Raw genomic sequence first — 23,662 nt, 5'->3', positions numbered from 1 at the left:
TGGTAGGTGCCTCTGTGGTATGATTAGGTGCTGTGGTGGTGCTTGCTGTGCCTGTCTTGCCCTCCTCCTCCTCCTGCGTCTCCTCTGTGCTGCCTGTTGTTGTTGCAGCTGCGCTGCTATCAGGTCCTCCAGGCCATGTAATGCTGCTAGTATTGGAACCATCTTGGTGTGGGAAGGGGTGTGATGTGCTCCTTTTGAACAGCCACAGTCTCCATTGCCTCCACCTGTGCTGATTGTGGCCACCTGTGGCAGGTGGTAACACTGCACAGTTATTTTAACGGGTGGTTCGCGATGGCGGTATTAGGTAAGGGGCTTTGGGGGCTTTACCATGCCGCTATTGGCATGTCCGCTCGCCTTGTGATGGTGTGCTATTAGCGGTATGGCGTTATTTACCGGATGGAGGGTCGCGCGCCCGCGGACTGGCCACTATTAGTGGCACCGTACTTAGCGGTGCCGCTAATAGTGGTGAGCCGGGTCGTAATTAGCATGGGGATTTAACGTTACCGGTATTCCATTACCGGTAACGTTAAATCCCTACTACATACCGTGTAATGAGGCCCTTAGTCATGGGCGGCCGTCGGGCTCATCTCCTGTCACGGCTGTGGTGGGGGATGATACCCCTCCGGTGCTGCCGCTTGGTGGGAACGGGGCCCCCAGCACAGTCTCACTTTTTGGAGACTGCCGGGGTCCAGCCCTGGCAGGCCCCAGACCACTTAAAGCACTGCACACAGGCATTGCAGAGTTTGTGCTAAATGGGCCTGTGTGATTTTACCGATTTCGCCATATTGTCATCTCTGAAAATAAGCTTTTCCCACCTTCTCTTAATGAGATTTGTTTTACTTTTCTAAATGGAGGTTCAAACCACTTTACTATCTCCATTCCCCCTGCATTCGCTTCCTTTAAACCTTTTATTTCACACATTTTGCCTTTTTATCCACTTTTTGATCTATTTTACTACTTCTCTCCCGCTCTAACTTACATGGCCATCATTTTATTTTGTAATGCAGTGGTCAAAGTGGGATTTGTCAGTTCATTTTCATCAAGATCACTCGACATGCATTTCCTAACACAGTGTACCCCAAAATGTTCCTAAAGGATGTTAGGCATTTTCTTAGTGCATCTGTAAATTTAGAGCGCTTGACTGACCATCTGATGCTTGTGACTTTTGTGAGTTAAGGGAGCACTTAAGTGACGTGTAGTCCATCATGCGGGGCGGGAATGCAGACATTCAATGATAATTTTATAATTAGAAAGGATTTTGATTACCCTTATCCAGGAGCATAATTTAAGCACATCGCTGTGAAATGATGAGCACACAAATATAAGTACACCGTTTTATTATAAAAATAAGCATTTCTATCCTTTGAATAGATATAAAAATATCTTTATACAAATGATGCCTCAAAGGTTCAAAAGTAGAACATTAGACCATTATAAAATAGAATTAATTTACCAAAAATACATAAATACAGACCACAGTGCAAAGGCGATCAGTGCAAAATTGCCAACATGATAAAAGTGCAGAAGTCAGTTCATGCTCATCCGCCATCAAGAACACAGGCCTGGGGTAGTTTCCAGCAAGTTCAGGGCAAACTGTGAGCTTTGTCATCATAAAAATATATTTCTGAGCTTAGAAACAAAACAATTGGTTGATTCTGCCCAAAAAACTTCATATCAATGCCATTACCACTCATCGTGTGTCTCGTGAATGAGCGCCTCTACCAAATGCCTTGCATGTTGAGCTGCACAGAGCTGTCCATCCAACGCTGAAGCAAAATGTGGGCCTACCCGGTGATTCAACCTAACATTGCGGAGATAAGCCCACAAGCGGCGTGATCTCAGCCAATCGTCTCAGAGATGGGTTTGCACTTGCAAAGAGCCCCATACCACCCAGTGCGTCCATTTACCATTCCTTGCTCTTGACAAATCGGCAAGTGTCTTCCAAACGACTTTATCTCCTCCAAAGTCACACATTCCTTCTGCTTTCTCATTATTATTCTGTTTTGAAGCCTGTAGACCCGCCCCATCCACCTTGAGCTGTCACTGCTTTCTTTTCTCCCATTTATCTACCACCAGTTTTCGTCTCATTCTGTGAAAAACTGGTGAAGGAAGGTTATATCAACCCAGCCAGATCACAAGTCACACTGTATTGTGCCTTTGAACCATTTGTTGATATTGCTTCTGTGCCTAACTTGTTTCTCTTGTATCCAGAGGAAGCGTTACTGGAGAGGAAGCCAAACTGTCCCTCCAGCCGGCTTCACGCTCCTGCTAGCCTTCCCGTTCATGCTCTCTAGGACATCAAATATTTATTTCATTTCTCTGCGAACATCCAATAGCAGCCAGGTTTCTTTCACAGACCAATGGGCCGTCAGCTACTCCTTGCATTCTACCTCACCGTGTTCGGCCAGTGCTAGCCACCACAAATGTCTAGTCAAGCCGTAGTAGAGCACGGGTAGGACCCTCCTGAAGTAATAGTGGTTTTATAAGACTTCCCCTGCCAACAGTTGGTACATCACGTCACTCACTCACAGCAATCCGAGATGTGCTTGAGGAAGTCTTCACTCTGCTGGTCACCAAAGAGTATCAAGCAGTGAGGGCACTGCAGGTCCCCCTGTCGGCATCTTTCCGACGAAGAGCTCTCGCTGGCCGACACTGCTCCCGCTTGCTGTGATGGAATGGCCTGGCTTCGGGATCCCAGTGGGTTCTGGTTGGCGCCCAGTAGTGGATCAACATTGTCCCTTTCAATGCGCATATGATTGTTGTTGCCAATTTGAAATCTGGCATTATTGGCTCGGTGTCTGGAGTCCTAAAAGGGGAACAAACAAGCATGTTATTCCCTCTTACTGGACAAGGGAGAACTTCACAAGATTGGTAGGGCATTACAAGTCGTGAGGCGTTACCTACAATTTTGGAAATTTTGTGTTTCCACTTATTTCAATAGGCAACATTGTATCAAACTACTTTCAAAAGCCATACCATTATCTTAACGAACTAGTTTATTCAAATAAAGCAATGTTTTAATACAGTAGGAGGAATATATATTTTTTTAATTTTTACTAAGAGGTTAGTTAAATTGAACTAAACTAGTTAGCTGAAGTAAAACATGGCTTGCTTTGCATATTCCATGGGATTGCGACCATACCTGGACAGTCACCACGAACCGACAGTTAAATGATTTGACTTTTGGTGACCTGCAGTGAATGGACCTTCTAGTCTTTCTGGGCACAGCTACACACTTCACAACCATTCAACAGATGAATCTCCTATTTGCGGCCTACAGTACTACATCCGAGCCGGCTGCCTTGATTTTAGCGGTTGACCGTCATTAAATATTCGCCATCATGTTTGAAAAAAGCAGGTCTGATGGCAGGATGAGACATTTAGTTTCAAACCAATCAGCGGAAGCAATTTTGTCACCATTGACCATACTTATCTGTGCCTGAATAAGTGGCAAGCCTCATTTGCGAAGAAACAGCCAGAAAAAATGGATTGATAATATTAAATAACTGAGGAACATGATTGCATTAACAAGATGAGAAATGACTGGCTAGACTTGGTCGATACCTTGAAAAAGCACATTGTGGGGAGTAGCTTACCCCAACATAAAATGCGTGTCGATCTGATGTTTGGGCTTACGAAGTTTTGATTTATTTTAATCGAACTGCGGCTCTGAGTAATTGAGGATTAACGCCCTAATTTAATATGTTACAGTTACTAGGTTTTGACAAAACTATCAGGTTACAATTATTAGAAATTGAAATATCCAACAGTGGACGTTAAAAGGTTTTTGATTTAATAAACACATACTTCGTTATCATTTGGTTCTGTAGTTGCAAGCAGGTTTCTTCCCCTTACATAATAAACAGCCGCTTCTTTGCTCTCAAGTCGGTGGAGTGTAGGGATAAAAGATACGAGCCGAAATGTATCTAGAGATTTTGGCAGGTAGCGCAGGACTCGGGATATCCGCAATCAGCAATCAATTTAGGGGTTCTGCTGACAGGATGAGGCATTAACTATCATTGAAATGCTTATGAATTGAATGAACCTGCTTTGAATGATGCCAGGCCAGGGGGCACCCTCCTAGGTGCCTCGCTAGAATTTCAGGTGTCCGGCATTCTACGAGGAAATGTTGGTCAAATTCTGGGTCCCTCACCCCAACATCACCATTCTGGTACATTTCCCGAAGAGGCAGAACTAAAAACCAAGCTATATCCCACCCACGACTGAAAGCCAGACGTGGATTGGTCTCTTCTTAGAAAACTTGACCAAAGCAGCAGACCATATTGTGCAGGTGAAATGTGATCAAAACAGGAATTCCGGAGCAACTGGAAGTGTTTGGTTAAAAATGGAAGACCTGCTCCAAACGGAAGATTGCGAACTACCGGTGAACCCAAAGAAGGGCCTTAGTATGTCAAATCAATTTTTACCTGTGGTCGACCAACGTGATGCTGTAGTCGTGAGATTTGATCTAAGAGTTCTAGTATTCTGCTTTGTGCGCGCTCCCGGTCTGCCCTTTCTGATGTAAAATCATCCTTGTAAACAAGGACCTGAAAAGAAAATAAATACATGTGGAAAGTGTTAGTAGCTTGCAGAAAAGTTGAAAAAAGGCCCAATTTCCCGAATAAACAGACAATTGGCCTCATTACGAGGCAGGCGGTAAGGGATTACCAGCACTGGTAAGGGAACCGGTGCCAGTAATCCCTTACCACCCTACTATGAGTTCCCTTTGCGGTTCCTCCCTTAACGCCTGGTATTTCCAGGCGTTAAGGACGGGACCCGCAAAGGGACTCTGGAGCTAATAACGGTACCGCAATTTGCGGTACCGTTATTAGCGCCTTCCCCATTCCCATTAAGCTCTATGGGGGCTCAAATGGGAATGGGCAAGGGCCCTGGTGAATGGGGAATTACCGGTCCCGCCAACCTTGGAATGGACCGGTAATTGCTCCATTCACCAGGTTGGAGTCGGAACGAGTTTGGAGGCAGCTATGGCGCTAATAGCGCCATGGCTACCTCCACCCCCGTAATGAGGCCCAATAACTCAATAGGCATTCGACATGTTAGAGATCACATCAAGCACAAAGACATTACTGCACCCAATATTTAATCAAACTAGCAATCAAATGTTAATCTATTCAGAAAAAGCCTCAGTTTTCGAATGTGTTGAATCTCAAAAATCTAAATATTACAAAAGCTTTTCTTTTTTAAACTTATAAGTGGTCTATAGCAACACATCGGTGCTTGGTCTTCCCGTTTACCTAGTGGCGCAGGCTGAGCAAACAGACATTCTGGGATCAATGCACACTAACCGGATGATGAAGAGGCAAAAAATATCAGAGCATAAAAAAAGAAGAAGAGGAGGTGAGCTGATATCTCGGAGTGAGCTCTTTTTTCTGAATCGGAACAAAAGATCGCCAAATCATTTGACTACAGGTGTGTAGAACATGTGGGGCGCCAAAACAAGGAGCTGGGAAGATCACGATTTGAATGCTCACAAAAACAACAGCATCAGTGAGCAAAATTTGGCAACAAAGAAGGGCAAGGCAAGTGTTGTGGGATCAATGGGAGAGGATAATAAGAACAAAAGCAACATTCAAATGTATTATTGTCAGAGCTATGACCCTGTATAAGATCACACGTGTATCATTTGATCACTGGCCATGTAAACGGGTGGCATGACTCAGAAGATGGAAAATCGTGTTTTCCTCTAGCTAAAACAGGCCAGTCATCTACACTAGTATATAGATTTGGAAATAACAGAATCAGACCCTGGAAGCACATCTGGATGGGAACGAAATATATTTTGAGTAAAGGCACCATGGCCCAAGATTCAGAAGAAAACAAATATATGTTAGATTGTAAAAGGTCCAGTTTCAATAATTTACCAATGTTAAATTAAGCTCTTTCAACACAGATGGAGATAAAAATCCAAATTGCAAGAAATTGAAAACTAGAAGAATGACCTGTAATCACAAAGTGAGGAGACCATATCAAAGTGAAACCTTAACAAAAATAGTGATTTGCCCGACAACTGTTAAAAGTAAGGATGCTGATGGGAAAATACATCCGATTACATGCAAAGAGATGCCAAAAAGTGGTTATTCTCGCCAACAGGGAGACTGCACACTAAGATGCATGTAGTTTGATGGCTTTTGTGAAACCCAACCATACATAATCACCTTCTAAAGAGCGAAGGAGGCTGCGCACCAGTGGTAGCCACATAGAGATGTGGGGTAGTGGAGGTTTAGATCAAACTCTGGGATTGCCCTTTTGAGGGATGAGCGCTATACAGGCATAGTCATTATGAAGCAGCTGTGGCTCCACCAGTGTGGGTCCATGCAGGCATGTGGCTAGTGTAGGCATGTACATCATTCTATCTCCAATTCAGAATTAACACATAAAAGGAAGAGGCAAGATTTTGAAGGCTTAGGTTTGTGGTATCGCACACTTTTATTATTAGGTTTCTAAATCGACAGAGGAAGCCACTACCTGGTCAGGTGCACATACAACAAATGTCCACCCAAACGGCTAGGTACGTATAACGCACCACTCTGGTGGACAATGGCCGCAGGCATGGCTGGCCACACACATCAGAACATACCAACGACCACTCGGTATCGCTGGTCACATAATTGTTCCACCTACTTATACCAGACTACGCCTCAAAATCTCTCACATCAGAATGCAGCGAAGACCTATGACAAATTCGGGCACAATGGACACATAGCGAGTCTCTAGCCCTCATGGCATCTCCCGACTCCTCTCAGCACCCATCCACATGCCCGATCTCATGGGTTGCTATCTAGCGGAGCCTGACCAGCCATGCTAAGCCTTATTTGGCCAAATGCACACCCTCTTTCTAATCCTACTCCGTGATCTCCAACACTCTGGACTTCGGTCCCTGAGGGCGTTCCCAACCACCAGTGCATTGAGACTATAATAATGGTAAAAGGCACTATATAAATGGCAACTGCAATACAATCGCTAAAGGCATTGGGTCTATTGCGCGGCCAAAACCTGCTCTAATTTATTATGCGCCTTTCTTTCTCAAATTTGACTGCCAAAATGTAGATAGTGGGTTGGGGTCAGGCAATATAGGCGGGGTTGAGGGATGGGGAGAGGTAGTAGGAGGCCGCAAGGGGTCTCCCTCCCCCTGCAGTCTCTGGTAAAATAATATGAGGGAAAAAAATGGGCACAAAAAGAATTGAAGCAGTTTTTAACCGAGCAATAGAGATAAATCCTCTGTGAGATAGTACACCTTGCTGGGTTTATCAAGGGAAGTTTATGATTCTCAGATGTCCCTTATACATGGACCCGCTCTTAATATAGAAGAGATGGGGATTTCAGCCACTAAATGCAGCAAAGGCACATTACTATGTTTAGACATGGAAACCACGACAAGACTTCCAGGGAAGCAATATGCCACGAACCTGTTGCTCCAGGATCTGCAAGCGTTCGCTGTCTCGTACCCTCGCCTGCATCGCCTCCTCAACGTCTCGTTTCAGCCGTTGGTGCTCCTTCATTTTTTCGTCCAGAAGCTGGTTCAAGCGGAGAATCTCTTTCTGCAACAGCTCTGCATGCCCCTGCGTGGGAGCGGCCGCCTGCGACTTCAGCCCCTTTAGCTGCAGGTGCAGTGCTTTCACGTACACTTCGCGACTGGCATCATACTTCTGCCACTTTGCATTCAGATCTTCCACCTACGAATAGAGAGGGAGGACAAACGTTACCACGGGGTGCTGGACACAATGGTCCATCGTCCATAATTTGTCCAGTAAACCCGGCCTGCATCCCACTGGCGCCACAGGTGCTTAACATACTGGATGAACTGCCCAAATAGCACACATTGAAATACAGAGGTACGAGCTGGTGACAACAGATAGAGGATTAGGAACTGTGGCAAACAGGAAAAAAACAATAACTTCTCGAATTGAGACACAATCAAAAGGCACCCGATCATACATGCAGGCAGGGTGCACAAATGTAAGTTCCAATCTACTAGCCAACCATTGAAAGCCACTTTCCACCTCACTTCTATACATACACGCAGTACACAATTTCCTGCACGCAAAGTGTCAAATATCACTAGCCAATAGCCAATGACTTGTGCACATTTTGCACCATGGATGCAGCACAGCCTAGACATACACAATTTGCGTAGCCAAGTTGCTAAGAGATTAAAGCTGTGATTAAGTGAGCGAACGACAGTCAGGGAAACATTTTAATGCACAGATGATAGCAGCAGACTTTAACGACCAAGTCAATCTGCGGAAGCAATGAGAAAGACTGGTTGAACATCCAGCTGAGACTTTTACCCTGGTAACAAGAGAAGGCAAAGTGGCCATTACATGGAGGCATTCCAATGGCTCGGAAGCCTCCAGCTATCTGAGCCACACTTTTATCCTAGTTGGACTATAAGCAGGTTCTGCACATAAATGCACCTATCCAGTGACTGGAACAAGACTGGGAGAGGTCTACTGAGGGCACACCACCATTGCTCTAACAGAACAAGACTTGTGCATCAGTGATGTACAAGTAGAAACACAAGCCAAAAGGTAAGGACGCGAGAGGGCAGGGGATGCACATATGGATTAAGGAATCCTAGGGCACCCGCAGGAGTTCCATTCTGACAGGACTCTTGGCTATTGCAGTGAGATCCCCAAGGGTATGATGGCTGGTTGCGAGAAGGGTGGTGTTTCAGAGTGGATTCTCAGAGTGCCACCCTGCTGCTAGCATTAGACATAGCATAAACTGCCTGTAAATCTAGCATAAGAGTTCTGTACGATCACAGAGGGCGAGGTTGGGTGCCCAGGCCAGGCCGCGCTATGTCGTAGTCCTCCGAGCGAACGGATCCAATCAGTAGCACAAACAGAATTTTGCTTTTTCTCCCTCTCCTTCCATGGTTATAATGAAGATAGTTCACAAACAAGAGCCTTTGATTAAGCACTGACATACATACCAACATTATCCATTCCATTCGGGAGTAAGTAGTCCAGTCCTGCTTTTAACTTTATGTTCAAGGATTTGTAGTCCAGGATTTATAATGTGGGCATCCAGGACTACAAGTCCCAGAATTTAAAACTAAAGCCGAACTGGACTAGTGGCTCCCAAAAGGTATGGATAATGTTGACATGTATGAGCACATACGACATGCGCTTGGTTTCGAGGGTGGCCAACTACAGATATCACAGCGACTCCCCAGCTAGCTGCACCATGCTCCCTACTAGAAGTGTCAGGTTTTCAGTAGAAGGGAGCTACAGCTACAGAGAAGCAACGGAGCTTGTCGGGAGCAGCGGATGCCAATGAGCAGAGAATTGTGACAGAGGAGTGTGTGAAAAGAGCATAGTCACGTCAGAGGGTTACATAAATGCAGCATGGGGGTCTCATAGGGGTGTAGGAACAGAGGATCGTGAGATGAGTGTGCACATAATATATCACGTGCACTCTGATGTCACAACCGTGCCTATATACAGCTTTTAATCGCAAAGTAGAAGTAACTGGTATTATAAGAAGTTAAAAGGTGAATTGACATGGCACTCACGTGAATAAGTTTCTGTTTTAATGCCCGGTTTTCTTCTTGAAGTTTACAGATGCTTCCCTGCAAATGAGCAGTTTCACCGTCTGGAAACTGTAGCTGCAAAAATATATATGCATGTATAAATACGCGTCTTCTTGAATTGCAATAACCATCAATGACATTCCTCACTTTCTTAAAGTTGTTAGGGGGCGCCCATCAGTACGGACACCATTCCTCCACAGGTCAAAGAGGGCTGCCCACCAACATGCAATTGGCACAAACAACAAGCCACAGAGAGAGGAGGCGCAAGTTGGGATTGAGGGAAAATAGGGCAGATGTAAGTGTTTACTCATGGGGGACTCCATAGGCTTTCTGCAAATCAGCTTTTTAGTGATTGATATTCAGCGCCAGCGCGTCGGGTGGTGGAAGAGCTGTGGACCGGTGGTCACGCAGAGGACGCTGTGCTAAGTCACGTGGGCTGTGGTGGTAGGAGAGCCTGGGATTGGGAGAAATACTCTTTGGTGGACCCTGGGTAGCCTGTCCGAGTTATCCACGGACTCTGGTGGCTGCGGCTTAACTATCAAATCCCGGCACAGGGTTGTTTTCCGGTGATAGTAGGTCTGAGGGATTTAGATCTGTGAACCTCTCCACTATTTTATTTCCCACAAAACGTAGCCTGCTCTCTACTTTTGGCAGCATGGGATCGCCGCACCAACCACAGCAAAATCGCGAAGGGCGAAGCTTCAATTTTGCCAAGCAAGAGACAGAGCCTTCTATCACTCTTGGAGAAGTGGGTGGGGATGAGTTTCACCCAATCATAACAGCAGACCCTCTGATTGGTTAATGCTTCATGCCATTACCAAGTTTAGCCATTCAGATTATTCTTACAGTTAAGAGAGGGCGAGTTGTATCATTTTTCTTGGCTTCTAGGGTCAGTAGTAGTATTCTTACCACCAGCCGGAACGGACACGTGTGACAGTTCACTACTCTGAAGCTGCTCTGCCAGGGCACACGCCAGCAAGGTATATGTGACATGTTTGGGTGACCAGATAGAGCACATAGAGATCAATGAATACCTCTTGGAGATGACAAGATGTGCCCCTCCGCACCCTAGCTGCTCCGGCTGTAGAGTAGATGTGACATAAATACACCCACTCGTGCACAGCACACTGTTCATGATATGCGGGAGATACACATGGGATAAACGGGTCCATGCGGTGTGAGAGCGGCACTGACACAGTGTAACGTCATTATCCTTTAACAGCAAGGACGCCTAGATTTGCTAATGACACCCATTGACTAGTAGGGCACTCTCTATAGTTATCTCTTCTACCCTTAGGAAGGGTTAAAAAAAGCTCCTCAATTCAAAAAATACCAGTTCACGCCGCGATCCTTCTTTGTTGAGTCATGCGTATGTTTTTTGAGCATTGTACCTCAAGCTGCATGCACCCAGTTTTAATACTTCACTGCGTCATAAACTATCAGAAAGCAGACCACTCCAACCTCCCCTACCTTCCAGCTTCTTGTGTGAGTGGGGAAAGCCGCTGGGTTGCGGGGGTCCCCTCTTTACTTGGAAGACTTCCCAGCAAAACGTATAGCGCCATCTTGGCAGACTTGCGGGCGACGTGCCGCCTGGCTCCACGCTATGCAAGATCCGTGGCCAGACCCTTCACAGCTAAGGCCTTCCTCTTAGCCTGCCCACTACAAAGAGCCGAGCAGTCACAGAGCATGGGCAGGGTATTTTGCGAAATGTGTTTCAGCTTCTAGGCCAGGCCTACTCTGGAATGTCCCAGAAAGAAGCTACTCCAGTCAGACGAGTGGGATGGAGGCCATGTTAAAATAGTTTAAATGCCACACATGCTGCGCACATACGTCACACGTGTTTCATGACCTGCCACCACAAGGCAAGAGGCAAATAACCTTGATGAGTTATCTGTTATCTTCTACATGTCTGTATAAACAATCTAATCATGGATACTTTTTATTGCATGAATTCTTGAAGCTGGCTCAAATCCAGAGGAGATTCTGAACTCCACGCACATACTCATTTATGGACCAGGTGCATCTGGCAGTGTTTATTGGACATTAAAATATACGTGTCTGTGGGAATTAACATCTAGGGAGCAGTAAAGCCATCAGCTTCCGGGAACCAGGCAGTCCTAATCTGACATTCAGTTTTATATCTATGGAAAAAGTTGCCACCATGCAGCTCAGCCAACAAGATGGACACCGGATAGCACACTGCACTTGCATTGAGTGCGCAAACTATGGGATTACGTTTCGTATAGGCGTAAAGCTGTGTTGGGCTCTGCAGCGCATACGCTCGGTAGGAGGAGCGACCATTCGGAATTTGCCCTTCTCTGGCCCGCGCTGCACTTTGAGCACTCTGCACGGACTCTGTATGCATGCAAACTATCACAAACCCTATGCCTAACCCTGGATACCTTTCATACATGTGCATTTAACCTTTCTGGCCATCTGCCCACTTTCCACTCCTCTGCTGCCCTTTTCTATTCCATCGCTGACCAAGACCTGACTAGCTCTGGAGGCCGCACACTTCGCCACACAATGGATATGCTGCAGCAATTTTAGACCACTAGGATGGTGACTGTTGCAATGCACTTATCAAATCATGACACAACTCTCATGCAGGGCATCAGGAATCTGAAATCTGTGCGGCCCCTGTCCTTTTAGCTTCCATGAGGCTCTGAGAAATCATTCCGCGTACCTTATTTGATCGCTCGGTCTGCAGAAGATCATCGATTGGCTCTCTGGCGCTCCTCTTTTTATCCTCCAGGCAGGTCACCAGTTGCTGGCACATCGCCGCGGTGGCCGTCAGCTTCCGCTGCAGGTGGTGGGTCTCCTCGGTGAGCGAGCGGCACAGCACTTCGCTGGTGGCCTGCACCTTCTCCTGGTTGGCCAGGGTCCGCTGCAGCTGTAGGATTTCCAGTTCCTTCTTGTGCTGCGGCCAGCAAGCCACTTCCTGCAGGTGCCGCTCCTTCTCATCCACCTGCTGGCGAAGCTTCTGGAGCTCCTGCAAAGGAATGCAAAGACGCTGCTTTTTATGCACGTGTCATGGAGAAAACGAAAGAGGCAGGCAATAGAAGGAAAGAGACAAGGAGACAACACAAATGAAGACACTATTAAGAAAATTAGTGTATTGAACTGCAGTGGGGAAGACTACCAAGGTGTTAACAGCGCAGGTGGTCTTCCATTAGTTTTTGTATACAATTGGTTCCTGAATCAGTGCAATTCAGGTTTTTGGTAAACACCAAACACTACTCCTCAGGGGCTAGACTTCCTTAATTGTGTTCCCACTAGCGGTGCCCGCTCAAACAATTGTCAAGAGACGGAGGGAAGAGGCATGCTGGCAGAATGCTTGGAAGCCCCCTGCCTTTCCATCCTCATGCTGAAGGCATGCCTCATGTTGTAGCATCCACCAGCGCCCAGCCAGTCACCTCTTTGATGCTCGTCCAAAGGCTCATCATGGCCTCTTCCTTAGGAAAAAGACAGCATGCTGCTTCCCCCACCCTCCCCGCCCCAATGGCTGACATTTAGAAGCTCGAAACATGACTATCACTTCGCTGTAAACACCTCGGATTAGACTCGGCTTAAAAAAGAAACGGGAAGTAGTTCATTCTGGAAAGAATGGCAATGCTACCATTGGGGGTTAATGCAACTTGCAGCCAGAGATCAAAGTGCAACTTGCAGAAGAGCAAAATAATGTGGAACTGGAAAATCGTATCCACCAGTTTAGCCCAGTGGTAGACATCTAACTAGTTGCAAAACCGCATTGCAGCACAATTGATCACGGTAAAATGGGGCGCCGTACCCATAAGCAGCTGCTAGCGCGTGCTCACACGTCACTACATGAAAGATGGGCCGCTGGTTTCCTTGCTTTGCAGAGGTCCTGCCAATGCTCATGAAAAATACATAGGCCAGGGCTCGGGGTATTTGCTTCTGCAGGCGGGTTCATCATTGCCACCACTGGCACATGGCAGTGCTTAAAATGCAGACAATGGACTGTGCTGCTGCTGCTGCATGTTTTACCCACCGGGCAATTACTAAGAGCTTTACCAAGCGTCGTCAACGCTATGTGGGTTTAATGGCGCGTGATGCTGTTGCATGTGTGCTTTAGCTGATTTTTACCCCTAATATGTTACCAAATGTTAAACTCAATTCACCTACAAAACATGGGGGTACACTCCCCAAAGGCATCTGTTCACCCCAACCTGACCCACCCACCTCTGTGAACTCAATATCCTTCCGAAACCAATCGTCGGTTTTATTTTTCCATTTGTAATTAGTCGGGGAATTTCCCTACCCTGAATATTCTGCAAGGAAATCACTGGCCTACATGGACTGGTCTTTATGGTAAATTGTGGGCAGTCACACTCAATAACAGCACTGCTGCCAATAGCATTCAACTGAGCACGAGTGCCTGTAATGAGGGAATGCGCGAGGAGGCCCAGTGTCTCCACAGCAGGGATGTGGGTCAGCTTTCTCCCATACCTATACATGCAGAGCGCTGTCTCCATCTTCGTAACAGATTGATAAATGAATACCTGGGCAGGTGAGGTCCCCCTGGCCGCCGCGTTGGCATCCCATTCCGCAAGGTGGGCCATACACATTGGTTCTGCAGTCCGTATCATGGCAGCCCGCTGGAGAGGATCCCCTTTCTGGTGCTGCTTTCTCTTCTGTATTTACCATTACTGGGCCCATCACCGCTTTTAGTCCACCCTTGCTTTCAAGAAAGGAGGCGCTCTCCTTTAAGTGGAAACCTATTTTTGCGCTGGAGTTCCCCTTCATAGATATCTTTTCAAAAATCCCCTAGAATGCGTGCCATAAAAAAAATGAAGATCTAGCTTGCAAATAATTGCTGTCCCTGTCCAAATGGGAGGGTAAAGGATGAAATATTTGCCCTGCGGCTGCGTTCCCAGTGGTCCACTGTCCCACTGTCCCTCCTCGGCTCCAGATATTAACCTGGCCTCGAAAAGCCACAGGCGCGGGAAAGAAGGAATGGAGTTGGTGCCATGGTTCCAGTCTGATGACATTTTCAAACTATCCAAGAACAAGCTCCAAGCAGGACCTTTTTTCCTAATTTGGACGAATGTTGCAACATAGGATATAATGCACTTTCTGTATCGTCAGCCTGGGCCACGCTTTTCTATACAGTCGGTTGCAACATGCAACAGTGGAGGTGAAGGGCTTGGCAGCAGATGGGCAGGCATATTGCACTTTTCCAAACGGGCACAGAAGGCATGTGGGCATGTGTGCTACTCCCATAAACCGCTGCACTTGCATTGCGGTCCTTTCTGCAGCAACTTAGGCAACGGCTGGAGAAGCAAAGGCTTGATGGGGAATAACAAGCGCTTTCACTAGTGCGGCGGTGGGGTTTGGGGCATCTCACCCCATATACAGGGTTCCGCCCTTGGGAACTCTCTCGTTCGCCTATCACAGCAGAAGCCGGCTTACCAACCTTATTTACCGCCACACCAGGAAAGGCCTATGGCCTAGACTAACCGCCTATGCATGCTCATGACGCCAGCGCATTATGTACTCCAAGTTGGCTCATGCGCCTCGTCCGACACCCAAGATCTGCCCAACTCTGCTTGCCGCTCATGGCATCCACCAGTCAGATAGTGACACCAGGGCTTTCCACGCCCCTTGTCCAGCTCATCCAGGGACTGCATTCATTCTTGCCCTCAGTTTCAAGCTCACTGATCCAGCTACCCCCCAGTGGCCTTGGAATCTCCCTCGTTTCCCTCTTACTCACAGCACAGATCACCATCTTGATGGGGCGGGAGAATGCAGGCGCATTCCACTAGGTGGAGGGGGCTTTCCCCCCCTATTAATTCGACGTCCTACCATTAATAATAACGGCCTGGTTGCACCCCATTATTAAACCAAGCAAGGAAAGTTATAGTGTCTTTTATTGCCCACAGGTCTATCATTTCTGTTTCTAAATGAGTATGTGTGGATGGCCACGGAGGGTGGAAGGGCAGCCTGGGATGGGGCCTCAGTGGATCACCCACAATGGTGGCCTAGCACCCACTCCATCTTAAGGGGCGACTGCAGCCACGCCATAGGCATTTGAGCAGAAACACTGTGCTCCGTGTAAGTGAGATACTGAACAAAACACGTCTGTTTGTATGTCTCTATTTCCCTCGCACCGTCCGCTGACAGACTCCAAGGTGGGGGTCATGTTCGGGTTCGCCGCCTCCCACTGCTGCCGGCGCCTCCCCTGCCTCCGCTGGCTCCCCAGAGACCTGGACCGCCTGCATTATTACTTCCCTGGCTCCATATTTCGAGGAAAGGGCCCATCTTCAGCTAGCTGCCCTGGCATCTGTCTGCCCCCAGGGCCCGAGTGTGGCCTTTCCCATGATGCCCCCTTGATAAGGAAGGGCCCTTTCCCACAGTCCCTCCTGTGTACGCTCTTCTCTTCGGGGTCGGGCTGTACTGTGCAAACACGCCTGCGACACCCAAAGGGCGCGGCCATAAGAGTATCAGAGAACACGGTGTCCCCGCGTTGGTAGCACACAGAGAACGCTGGGGTTTCCCAGCTTTGTGTTTACAAGGCGCGGGCCGATTTATTGTCCCCACAGATATACCTCCTTAGCCCCGAGGAGATGTCAAACCACACAGAAGGAACGTTTCCCGAATAAACAGCGCGCGGACCACAGAACGAGTTGTGAACCCTCTGATCCAAAGGCGAGGGCGGGGGCGGGGGCTGGGACTCTAATTCTCAGAGGTTGAAGAAGTTTGTGCGAATACAATCCGACTGCCCTGGACTTGCACCCATCTCTTAGAAGAGAGCCAAGCGGCAGGGGGTGCAGTAGGTCGACATGGCTCCCACAACAGAGACCCAACGTTGCTCTCTAAGAAACCCACACATGCCATGGGACTTGGCATCAGGAACGAGACAAGGGGCATGGCAGCTTCCTTGAGCCAAGGGCTGTGATTGCCTAACAATTACACGGGCCAAAATAATAGGCATCCCTGTGCACGAGGCTAAAGAGGGGGGATCAGGGGGGACAGATGCTCTACACAGCTGGCTAAGTACTCCAAGCATGTTGCACCAGCAATGGCCAAGCCTGGCTGGCACTAGACATCTTGATATCAATGAGTTGGTGATACGATGGAAGTTACCCACGCATTGGGCACAGGCCTTCACGCCCACCACGCAGTGTGATTCGTTTGGGTACACCCGTCTCATTCATGGAGCCGTCACCCACCGAGGGAATCGAGGGTTCAGGTGGCTACGGAGAACACCCATTGCTTCTGCGCCTAAGGGCTGTGCTATAGTCACGACTGTAGGGTGCACACATCGTACCACAAAAGATGCGTTGGGAGACTCCCGTTATGGCAAACACACGCCGTCCTATCCGTTCCATGTCACCGCACCCTGCACACCGAGTCAGCACGTGCGGCACGTGGACTGGGACGGCGTGTCTGCGGCATGTAATACTGGGCATTTTGTGGGGCAAAAAAAGACATCTGGCTCGTTTCCCTGTAGACTGCTCCCCAGGCTCAGTTTCATTTGTACATGTTAAGGGAGAGGGGCTAGCCCACCCCCCCCCCCCCCCGCATCCACCTCTATGCAAGTCAAATACAGTGTTTTGGGGTGACAACGCCACCCTAGATTACAACGTGTCAAGATAATGACATCACGTCTACAAACATCGCCCCATGTGCAGAATGCGAGCAACTACTGGGGGTGCGGCGTGTGTTCAGCCGAGAACATGACGCCATGGTGTGTTTGCGAATGCCATGCCTTGTGTTCGCCACACCACGTGGAGAGCATTTACCACGCGCGCCAGACATCGCTGGGTGCCAACCCACGCAAGGACACCTGCAGGCTTGCGCAGTGTGTGGCATTCCACGCACGGGCAGAGCCACGGGATTGGGTAATGCCATCCCCCTGCGCGATGACACACAGGAGGGACACCAGGTCGGATGCAGAGTTTATGCTATTGCAAGAAACCGGTTACAAAGCACTATGGGTAACTGGGCGAACGTGGCTGTCTGCGGGTACACAAAGCAGTGAGTGAGCGGGGCGTAGTGTGGGGTTTCCCACGCACAATGCGCCAGCCAGACAGGAAACATCCCGGATCGGAGGTGGGTGGGGGATCTAGCGTGCGGCGTGTACACGTGTGCATGAGCGTTTCAGTTAAACATCTGAGAGGCTGCAGAGCCGCCTTGGAAGGGGTGGGGGGAGGGGAGCGAGGTGCAGGCGACCCCCTGAGGTGCCATTACCGCCCCCCCCCCCCGCTGCACCAGTTCAAATGCACCTGCTCAGTGGGGCGCATTTCATAACAATAGGGTGCTGATGCAGAGCATCAGCACCCTATTCACATGCCGATTACCCCCCTGCACCCATGCTGGGGCCAGGAGGTGATCATTGGAGTAGGGCCTCATGCATTAGCATGCACAAGCTTTCTATTTCAGTGATTAACCCTCTGTGAGTCTCCAGAGCAGTGAGGGACAAAACAAATGTGGCGCTCCTGAAAAACCTACCTCGGTGTGACCCTGGACAGCAAACTCAACTGGCGAAGCCACATCGAGAATACTCAGTAGAAGGCAACAGGAAAGATGGCAGCGCTGTACCCACTCCTGAAGACCAAGTCCATGCCCCTCTGGACAAAGATCAACGTCTACAAGGCGATCATCAGACCAACCCTGACATATGCCTCCCCAGCATGGATGACCTGCCATGAGCGACAGCAGAAGAGTCTTCAAATAGTCCAGAACAAGGCCCTGCGGATATCGCCTCGAGCTCCAATCTTCACAAGGATAGCAGACCTTCACAGAGACCTGGACATCGAGATGGTGGACGAACAACTAGCGAAGCTGATTAAGAACTTCTGCCAAGGACTGGATCAGAACCTGAACCCTCTGATCAGAAGACTCACTGCCATCACTGCACACACCTTCGACCGCTACCCGCGTCCCATCACTGCGAAGACCCCGTGAAACCAGCCCTACTGTGACAAGACCACACAGACCAAGAATAATCCTAAGCCATGACTACATACTCAACCCGAGGAGTAATGAGGCTCAAGCCTCGGTATCCAAAAATCACCGCTGATGCATACAAATCTATCAGCAAGAATAAGAAGAAGCGCTCCCCAGGCAGGAGCAGCTCCATTCAGTCCGGCTTTATCTCCCCATTCTGGGATGTATTCTCTTTCTTTCATTCATAACGATGAAGGCAAACCAACGCGCCCCAAAACGCCAAGTGTGATCTACTCATACCTCAAATGATACATACAACTTGAAAAAGCACTGTTAGGCATAGTTAGTTCTTCACATTAACTAGCCGTCTATATTCCTTCAAAGAACAAACTTTTCAGCTCTTTTTGAGGATCGGAATTTTTAACCTATTTAGCCAAATATTCTTGAGGTCGCAGCCCGTTTCTTTTGTAGTAAAGGTTGTACTTAGTTTCTAGAGGTCTAGTGAGGGTGCTGTGTGGGGTGTCAGACTCGCACGTGGGCTTTGGGGTGCTCCTTCCCCATATCACTGGGTGCGTTTGCTGCTCCCCAACCCTGACAGCAGGCACCTGCCACTCTAGGGTCATCATGGTTTTTGTGACAAGATGGTCTGCAATCTTGGGCTCACCCCATGTTTGGACTACAACCATCATCAACCCTAACCAGAATAGTTAATGGCAGGGGTCATGGGAGTCATAGTCCAAAACATTCTGACCAGCAAAAAGATGCAGACCCGAGGGATAAGATGAGATCAATGATAGCGGTTGGTTAAAGAATACATTCTAGCACTAGGAGACTGGTGTTCTAAATTCCAACTTCCATAATACACCCAATTGATCGATCCAGTGCAAACGACTTCATAACATCCTATGAATATAGACGAAGTGCAACATAGGATTACTAGAACATGATATCGATAAGTCTATTGTTGTGAAATCACCAGTAGGTGATAATAGTCTAATCCTCTATTCAGATATGCACTCAAAGCAATACATTTTTTAGTATTTTGGTTTACTTAAACTCTTGTGCATTATAAAAGATGTACACGACCATCATTAAAGTCTAAAAACAATTCTAAATACATTGGTTCACATTTAAATGAATGATAAAACAATCCAATACAATTGAAAAGAAATCAATTAATTCCAAATAAAAAATGATGTCAACCAGGGAATGTACAGGGTATAACAATTTTGAATTACCCTACATACAACTTGTGATGTTCAATAAAATGGGAAGAACCATCAATTAATCCAGTCCAGAAATATTCAGACAAGCTCCACTCAATATCAGATACAGATCTACTGAAGTGTGGCAAAGTTGTAAAGTCCCAGTACATTCAAAGAAAACCTGATTCCACCTGACCCTTTGTGTCACCAAAACTACACACCCTACTCTCTGCAGACACCCCTGAGCGAATATCTCTCATTTCACCATTACAGAGGATAGTCAGACGAAATCTAAAATAAATATCTCGGTATATCTCACAAGGGAACCGTTTCAAGTAAGCCAGTAGGCTCCCCAACTTCCTTACATGCAAAGGGTGTTTATTATAGAATGTGTATGAAATGACAGAGTCAATAGACCCCCCCAATCTGCCTCAAATAGCTTTGCTTTCACCCCCAAAAAATCTGTAAGTGTCTGATATCCCCAAATCAAACAGAATTCTTGCACCCTTAAGTGTCAGCTCATCCAGATGAATACATGGTTGGATGTAAGGCTATAACAACTGCAGACAGAGTTGGGAGGATACGATTCAAATTTTGAAATATGACAGCATGTTCCATTTTACCAAACCCCCATAGTGGGAATAGAGCAATATTGACAAAAGCCTACCCCAGTCCACATACAATTCCCACCCGTGGCGACTCAATGCCACCCTATCATATATGTATTTAAGGCATTGTAGGGCACTGGCACGATTGCATAAGGACACTTGGCGCTCAATGCAAGAAAACGGTACTTACTCGTGTGTGTAAAATGCTCACCGGACCGCACATATTAGCTATGCAAGAGAAAGGCATTCATATAATGTAATTAGGTGGATTGTTGGGGGTGGGAAATGTGGTACTCCTAACTAACCGTGCAACGAAACTCACCATTCTGCATGCTCACCCTCAAACTCTGAACTAAACACAACCATACCTCAACACCACATGACAGCTACCAACCAAAACGCACCAGGCTCTCTTGCTCTTCTCCCTCTCAATCCCACAAACACACCCAAACCAACTTCCATTGCAGATCCGCCAGAGCGCAGAAAGACCACGCAAGGGACAACAGTGAACGGTACAAAACGTAGGGCCCGATTCATGGAATTTTTTGCACATTAAAAGTGACTTTGCACTGCTGAAAAGTGACTTTGCACTGCCGACACAAGCCTTGATTCGTGGAACTGTGCAAACTATATTTTTGCAGTGCAAATTCATTTTGATCTGCAAAAATGACTTTGCACAGTTCCATGAATCAGGGTTTGTGTTGCAGTGCAAAGTCACTTTAAACGTGCACAAAATTCCATGAATCGGCCCCTAAGCACCAATCCTGGTAACATATATGCACTAGAGCCATAGCGCGCAGATTCAGTGGTAGGCGCATTGCATGTTTACCTGGGTGAGGGCTTCCATCTTGTGCGCAGAGCTCCTCTCGGCCTCCACCAGGCGCTCCCTGGCCGCGCTCAGCTGCTCCATCAGCCCCTCCACCAGAGAGTGCGCGGCGGCGCCCCCCAGGGGCTGCTCGGGGGTCTCCCGCCTCAGGCCCTCGATGACCTTGTCCTTGACGGCAAGCTGCGCCTGCAGGCTGCCCAGCTGCTGCCGGGCCTCGTGGTAGAAGGTGCACAGGGTGTTGTAGCTTTGCATCTTGCCCTTCAGCGCCCGGTTCTCGCCGTGCAGCCGCTCCACCGTCTCCTCCAGCTGCTTGAACCTGGCCAGCAGAGGGTCCGTGCTGCTGCTGCTGCTATCGCTGGGGCACACGGAGGTCATGCCGGGCAGCAGGGCACTGCTCTTGTTTCCAATCCCCGGAGGAGGCGCCCGCTGTGATGCTGGGTGGGCGGGATCCGGGGTGCAGGGTGGGAGAGTACACTGATTCTTCTCGGGGGCTGGCGGTGGGGGAATTCTGCCTGGCGGGTTCTAGCTGGCAGGGATTGTGCGCGGTGTGGCCCTCTTTCTGGGTTGGAGGGCTATCTTGCTGTGTGGAGCTGGTCCTGTGCGTTTACTGTTTGACGTTAGGTGCCAGGGATGCGTTCCTCAGTCTCTTTCCTCTGTCTCCACTGTGACACCGTCTTTCTCTTCGGTTACTTGGAGGTGCTCCGTTGCACGTTGGATGTCTATTCCCGTTTTTTCCCTTCTGAATCCTGAATGGACGCCCCTCCACGTATGCAATATACCGCACACAGACTGTCAGTAGACACACATGAACCCTTTCACAGTCGGTTAGTGACTGACCATAGCCAGCCGCGGCAAGGCTTATTTGAGAGCAAATGCAAAGGCACTGTTGCTAGGCAGGGGAATTTCCCCCGGGGCTTCCCCAAAGCGGGCGCATACGGACTTTTTTAGTACTTTTTTAGGAAATGGCGACTTGGCCTGAGGGTTGCAGCACCACCTAGTGGTCGGAATGCGCTACAACACCGATCATTGGAAAGCGATGGTTTTTTTAAAAAAAAAAAACAACAACCGCCTCCGTCTGGTTGCAAACCTCGTTCCACCGGATTTCCCATCGGGCGCCCTGCGTGCGTCTGAAATGGCGTAGAGCAAGCTGTCCCGCACAGATACATGGATACATGTAAAACGAAGCTATTAAATGATGAATTGGTGCGAATAATCTCAGTGTTATATTTTCCCGTATAATACAATATTTGGTTATTTTTGTTTGTATCACTATTGACCATAGCGGTGTTTCAGTCCACATTCAATATTACACAGCTACACAGGGCTATGTAGAAGAGCTCTCAGGTCGCCGCCCAATGACAGATCCAAGCAGCTCCTTCAATCCTGCCTTCTTCTTTGAATACAGAGCCTCTCATGCCGGATTCTGAGTTCCGAAATAACAATTTTAATGGTATTGATGCATCAAGGATGATGAAAGGTTGACGATTTAAGCTTGTAAAGTGCAGGCTCGTCCTACTAACTCGCTGAGTGGGCCATCCTGGAAAATGCAGGACTGATAGTGCCAGACATAAAGGAAGAAAGCAGAACTGGTTGGGCTGCTCATAAGTGATATAGGAGAACTTGCGAGTTCGGAAACAGTAATAGAACTTGGGCCAGCAGTAGTGGCGTCGCTAGGGGGGAACCTGGGGTGGCCAGCCCCCCCCCTGTGAAACCCTGTGCCCCTCATATGCCCCCCTACCTAAGACGAGCAGTGACCATGTTCACCCTTACTTTTGTCTGTGCCCCCTACTTTTGTCTTTGGCCCCCTCTGTGCCCCTCCTAAATTTGATTCCTGGCGACGCCACTGGCCAGCAGTAAATGACAGCGCTGAACACACCACTTCCAGAACACTCTTTCTGCCGTGAACCTTGAGGGCATCACTCCGAAGCTGACACCTTTTGCCAAGATGCTGGGATCCCACATAGACAGCCAACTCTTCTTCAAATCACACAGCAAAGACAACTCAGAGAATGGTGAGAACTAATTCTCCTGCAGAAAATCAAGCACTTTGGACCAGACAGGAAATGCCCTCTACGCGCTGTTTCCTCATCCAACCAAAGGTCCTCGTGAATATGATCGCATAAATCCCATAGTCTACTAACTTCACTGACTACCCCTCCAAGCATGCATCACCCCCAAAGCCTGGTTCTTCATATACAATACTGTCACCATGCACGCTCCCTCCTGCCTGGCAGACACAGCCGCCATGGCTGGTAAACTGCACATCACCCAGAAGCCAGGACTTGGCCAGATGAGAGCTGCTGACATGCAAAAAAAAGAACCAGGAAACAAACATTCTTGCTTTACGCCCACAGATTGTGTAGCCTCGTGCCCATCTACACCAGACTCTCTCCGACCCTCGTGCAATTCAGAACAAAATGAAGAGCCTCTTCTTTAAGGAGAACCTTCCTCACACACCCCAAATCCACCCAGCCCAATAGCCCTCCAGACAACCACCCTCTCCAGCCCACCCTTCTGTTCCACCCCCGTTTCAGCACAGCTACATGTGCCTCTCTAG

General features: G+C 48.2%; 1 protein-coding gene across 2 annotated transcripts; it reads right to left on the bottom strand.

The window, feature by feature from the left end:
* Positions 1 to 1,320: 1,320 nt before the first annotated feature.
* TNIP2 (TNFAIP3 interacting protein 2) lies at positions 1,321 to 22,053 on the bottom strand. 2 transcript variants are annotated; one of them, XM_069632103.1, is made up of 6 exons: positions 21,109 to 22,051; positions 12,240 to 12,545; positions 9,536 to 9,628; positions 7,428 to 7,694; positions 4,428 to 4,547; positions 1,321 to 2,806 (listed from the first exon to the last, which is right to left on the bottom strand). In XM_069632103.1, the coding sequence occupies exons 1-6, from the start codon at positions 21,478 to 21,480 to the stop codon at positions 2,522 to 2,524; spliced, it is 1,443 nt and encodes a 480-aa protein (XP_069488204.1). In that variant the 5' UTR covers positions 21,481 to 22,051; the 3' UTR covers positions 1,321 to 2,521. The 2 variants fall into 2 exon arrangements, with proteins under 2 accessions (XP_069488204.1, XP_069488205.1); XM_069632104.1 differs by lacking the exon at positions 9,536 to 9,628 and having other exon boundaries at positions 21,109 to 22,053.
* Between the last annotated feature and the right edge of the window lie 1,609 nt (positions 22,054 to 23,662).

Source organism: Ambystoma mexicanum, chromosome 6q (genome assembly GCF_040938575.1).
Source record: "Ambystoma mexicanum isolate Mex_15411 chromosome 6q, UKY_AmexF1_1, whole genome shotgun sequence".
NCBI classification, from domain to species: Eukaryota; Metazoa; Chordata; class Amphibia; order Caudata; family Ambystomatidae; genus Ambystoma; species Ambystoma mexicanum.
This window is presented reverse-complemented; position numbering and strand designations above follow the sequence as displayed.

What these genes read in the sequence shown, in the direction of transcription:
- TNIP2 (XM_069632103.1), bottom strand. Translation starts at nt 21,480, where the DNA reads ATGACCTCCGTGTGCCCCAGCGATAGCAGCAGCAGCAGCACGGACCCT. An exon ending in AGATGGAAGCCCTCACCCAG is followed by an intron (nt 12,546 to 21,108) that starts GTAAACATGCAA and finishes ATTCCTTTGCAG; the next exon opens with GAGCTCCAGAAGCTTCGCCA. An exon ending in TAAAACAGAAACTTATTCAC is followed by an intron (nt 7,695 to 9,535) that starts GTGAGTGCCATG and finishes CTCTATTCGTAG; the next exon opens with GTGGAAGATCTGAATGCAAA.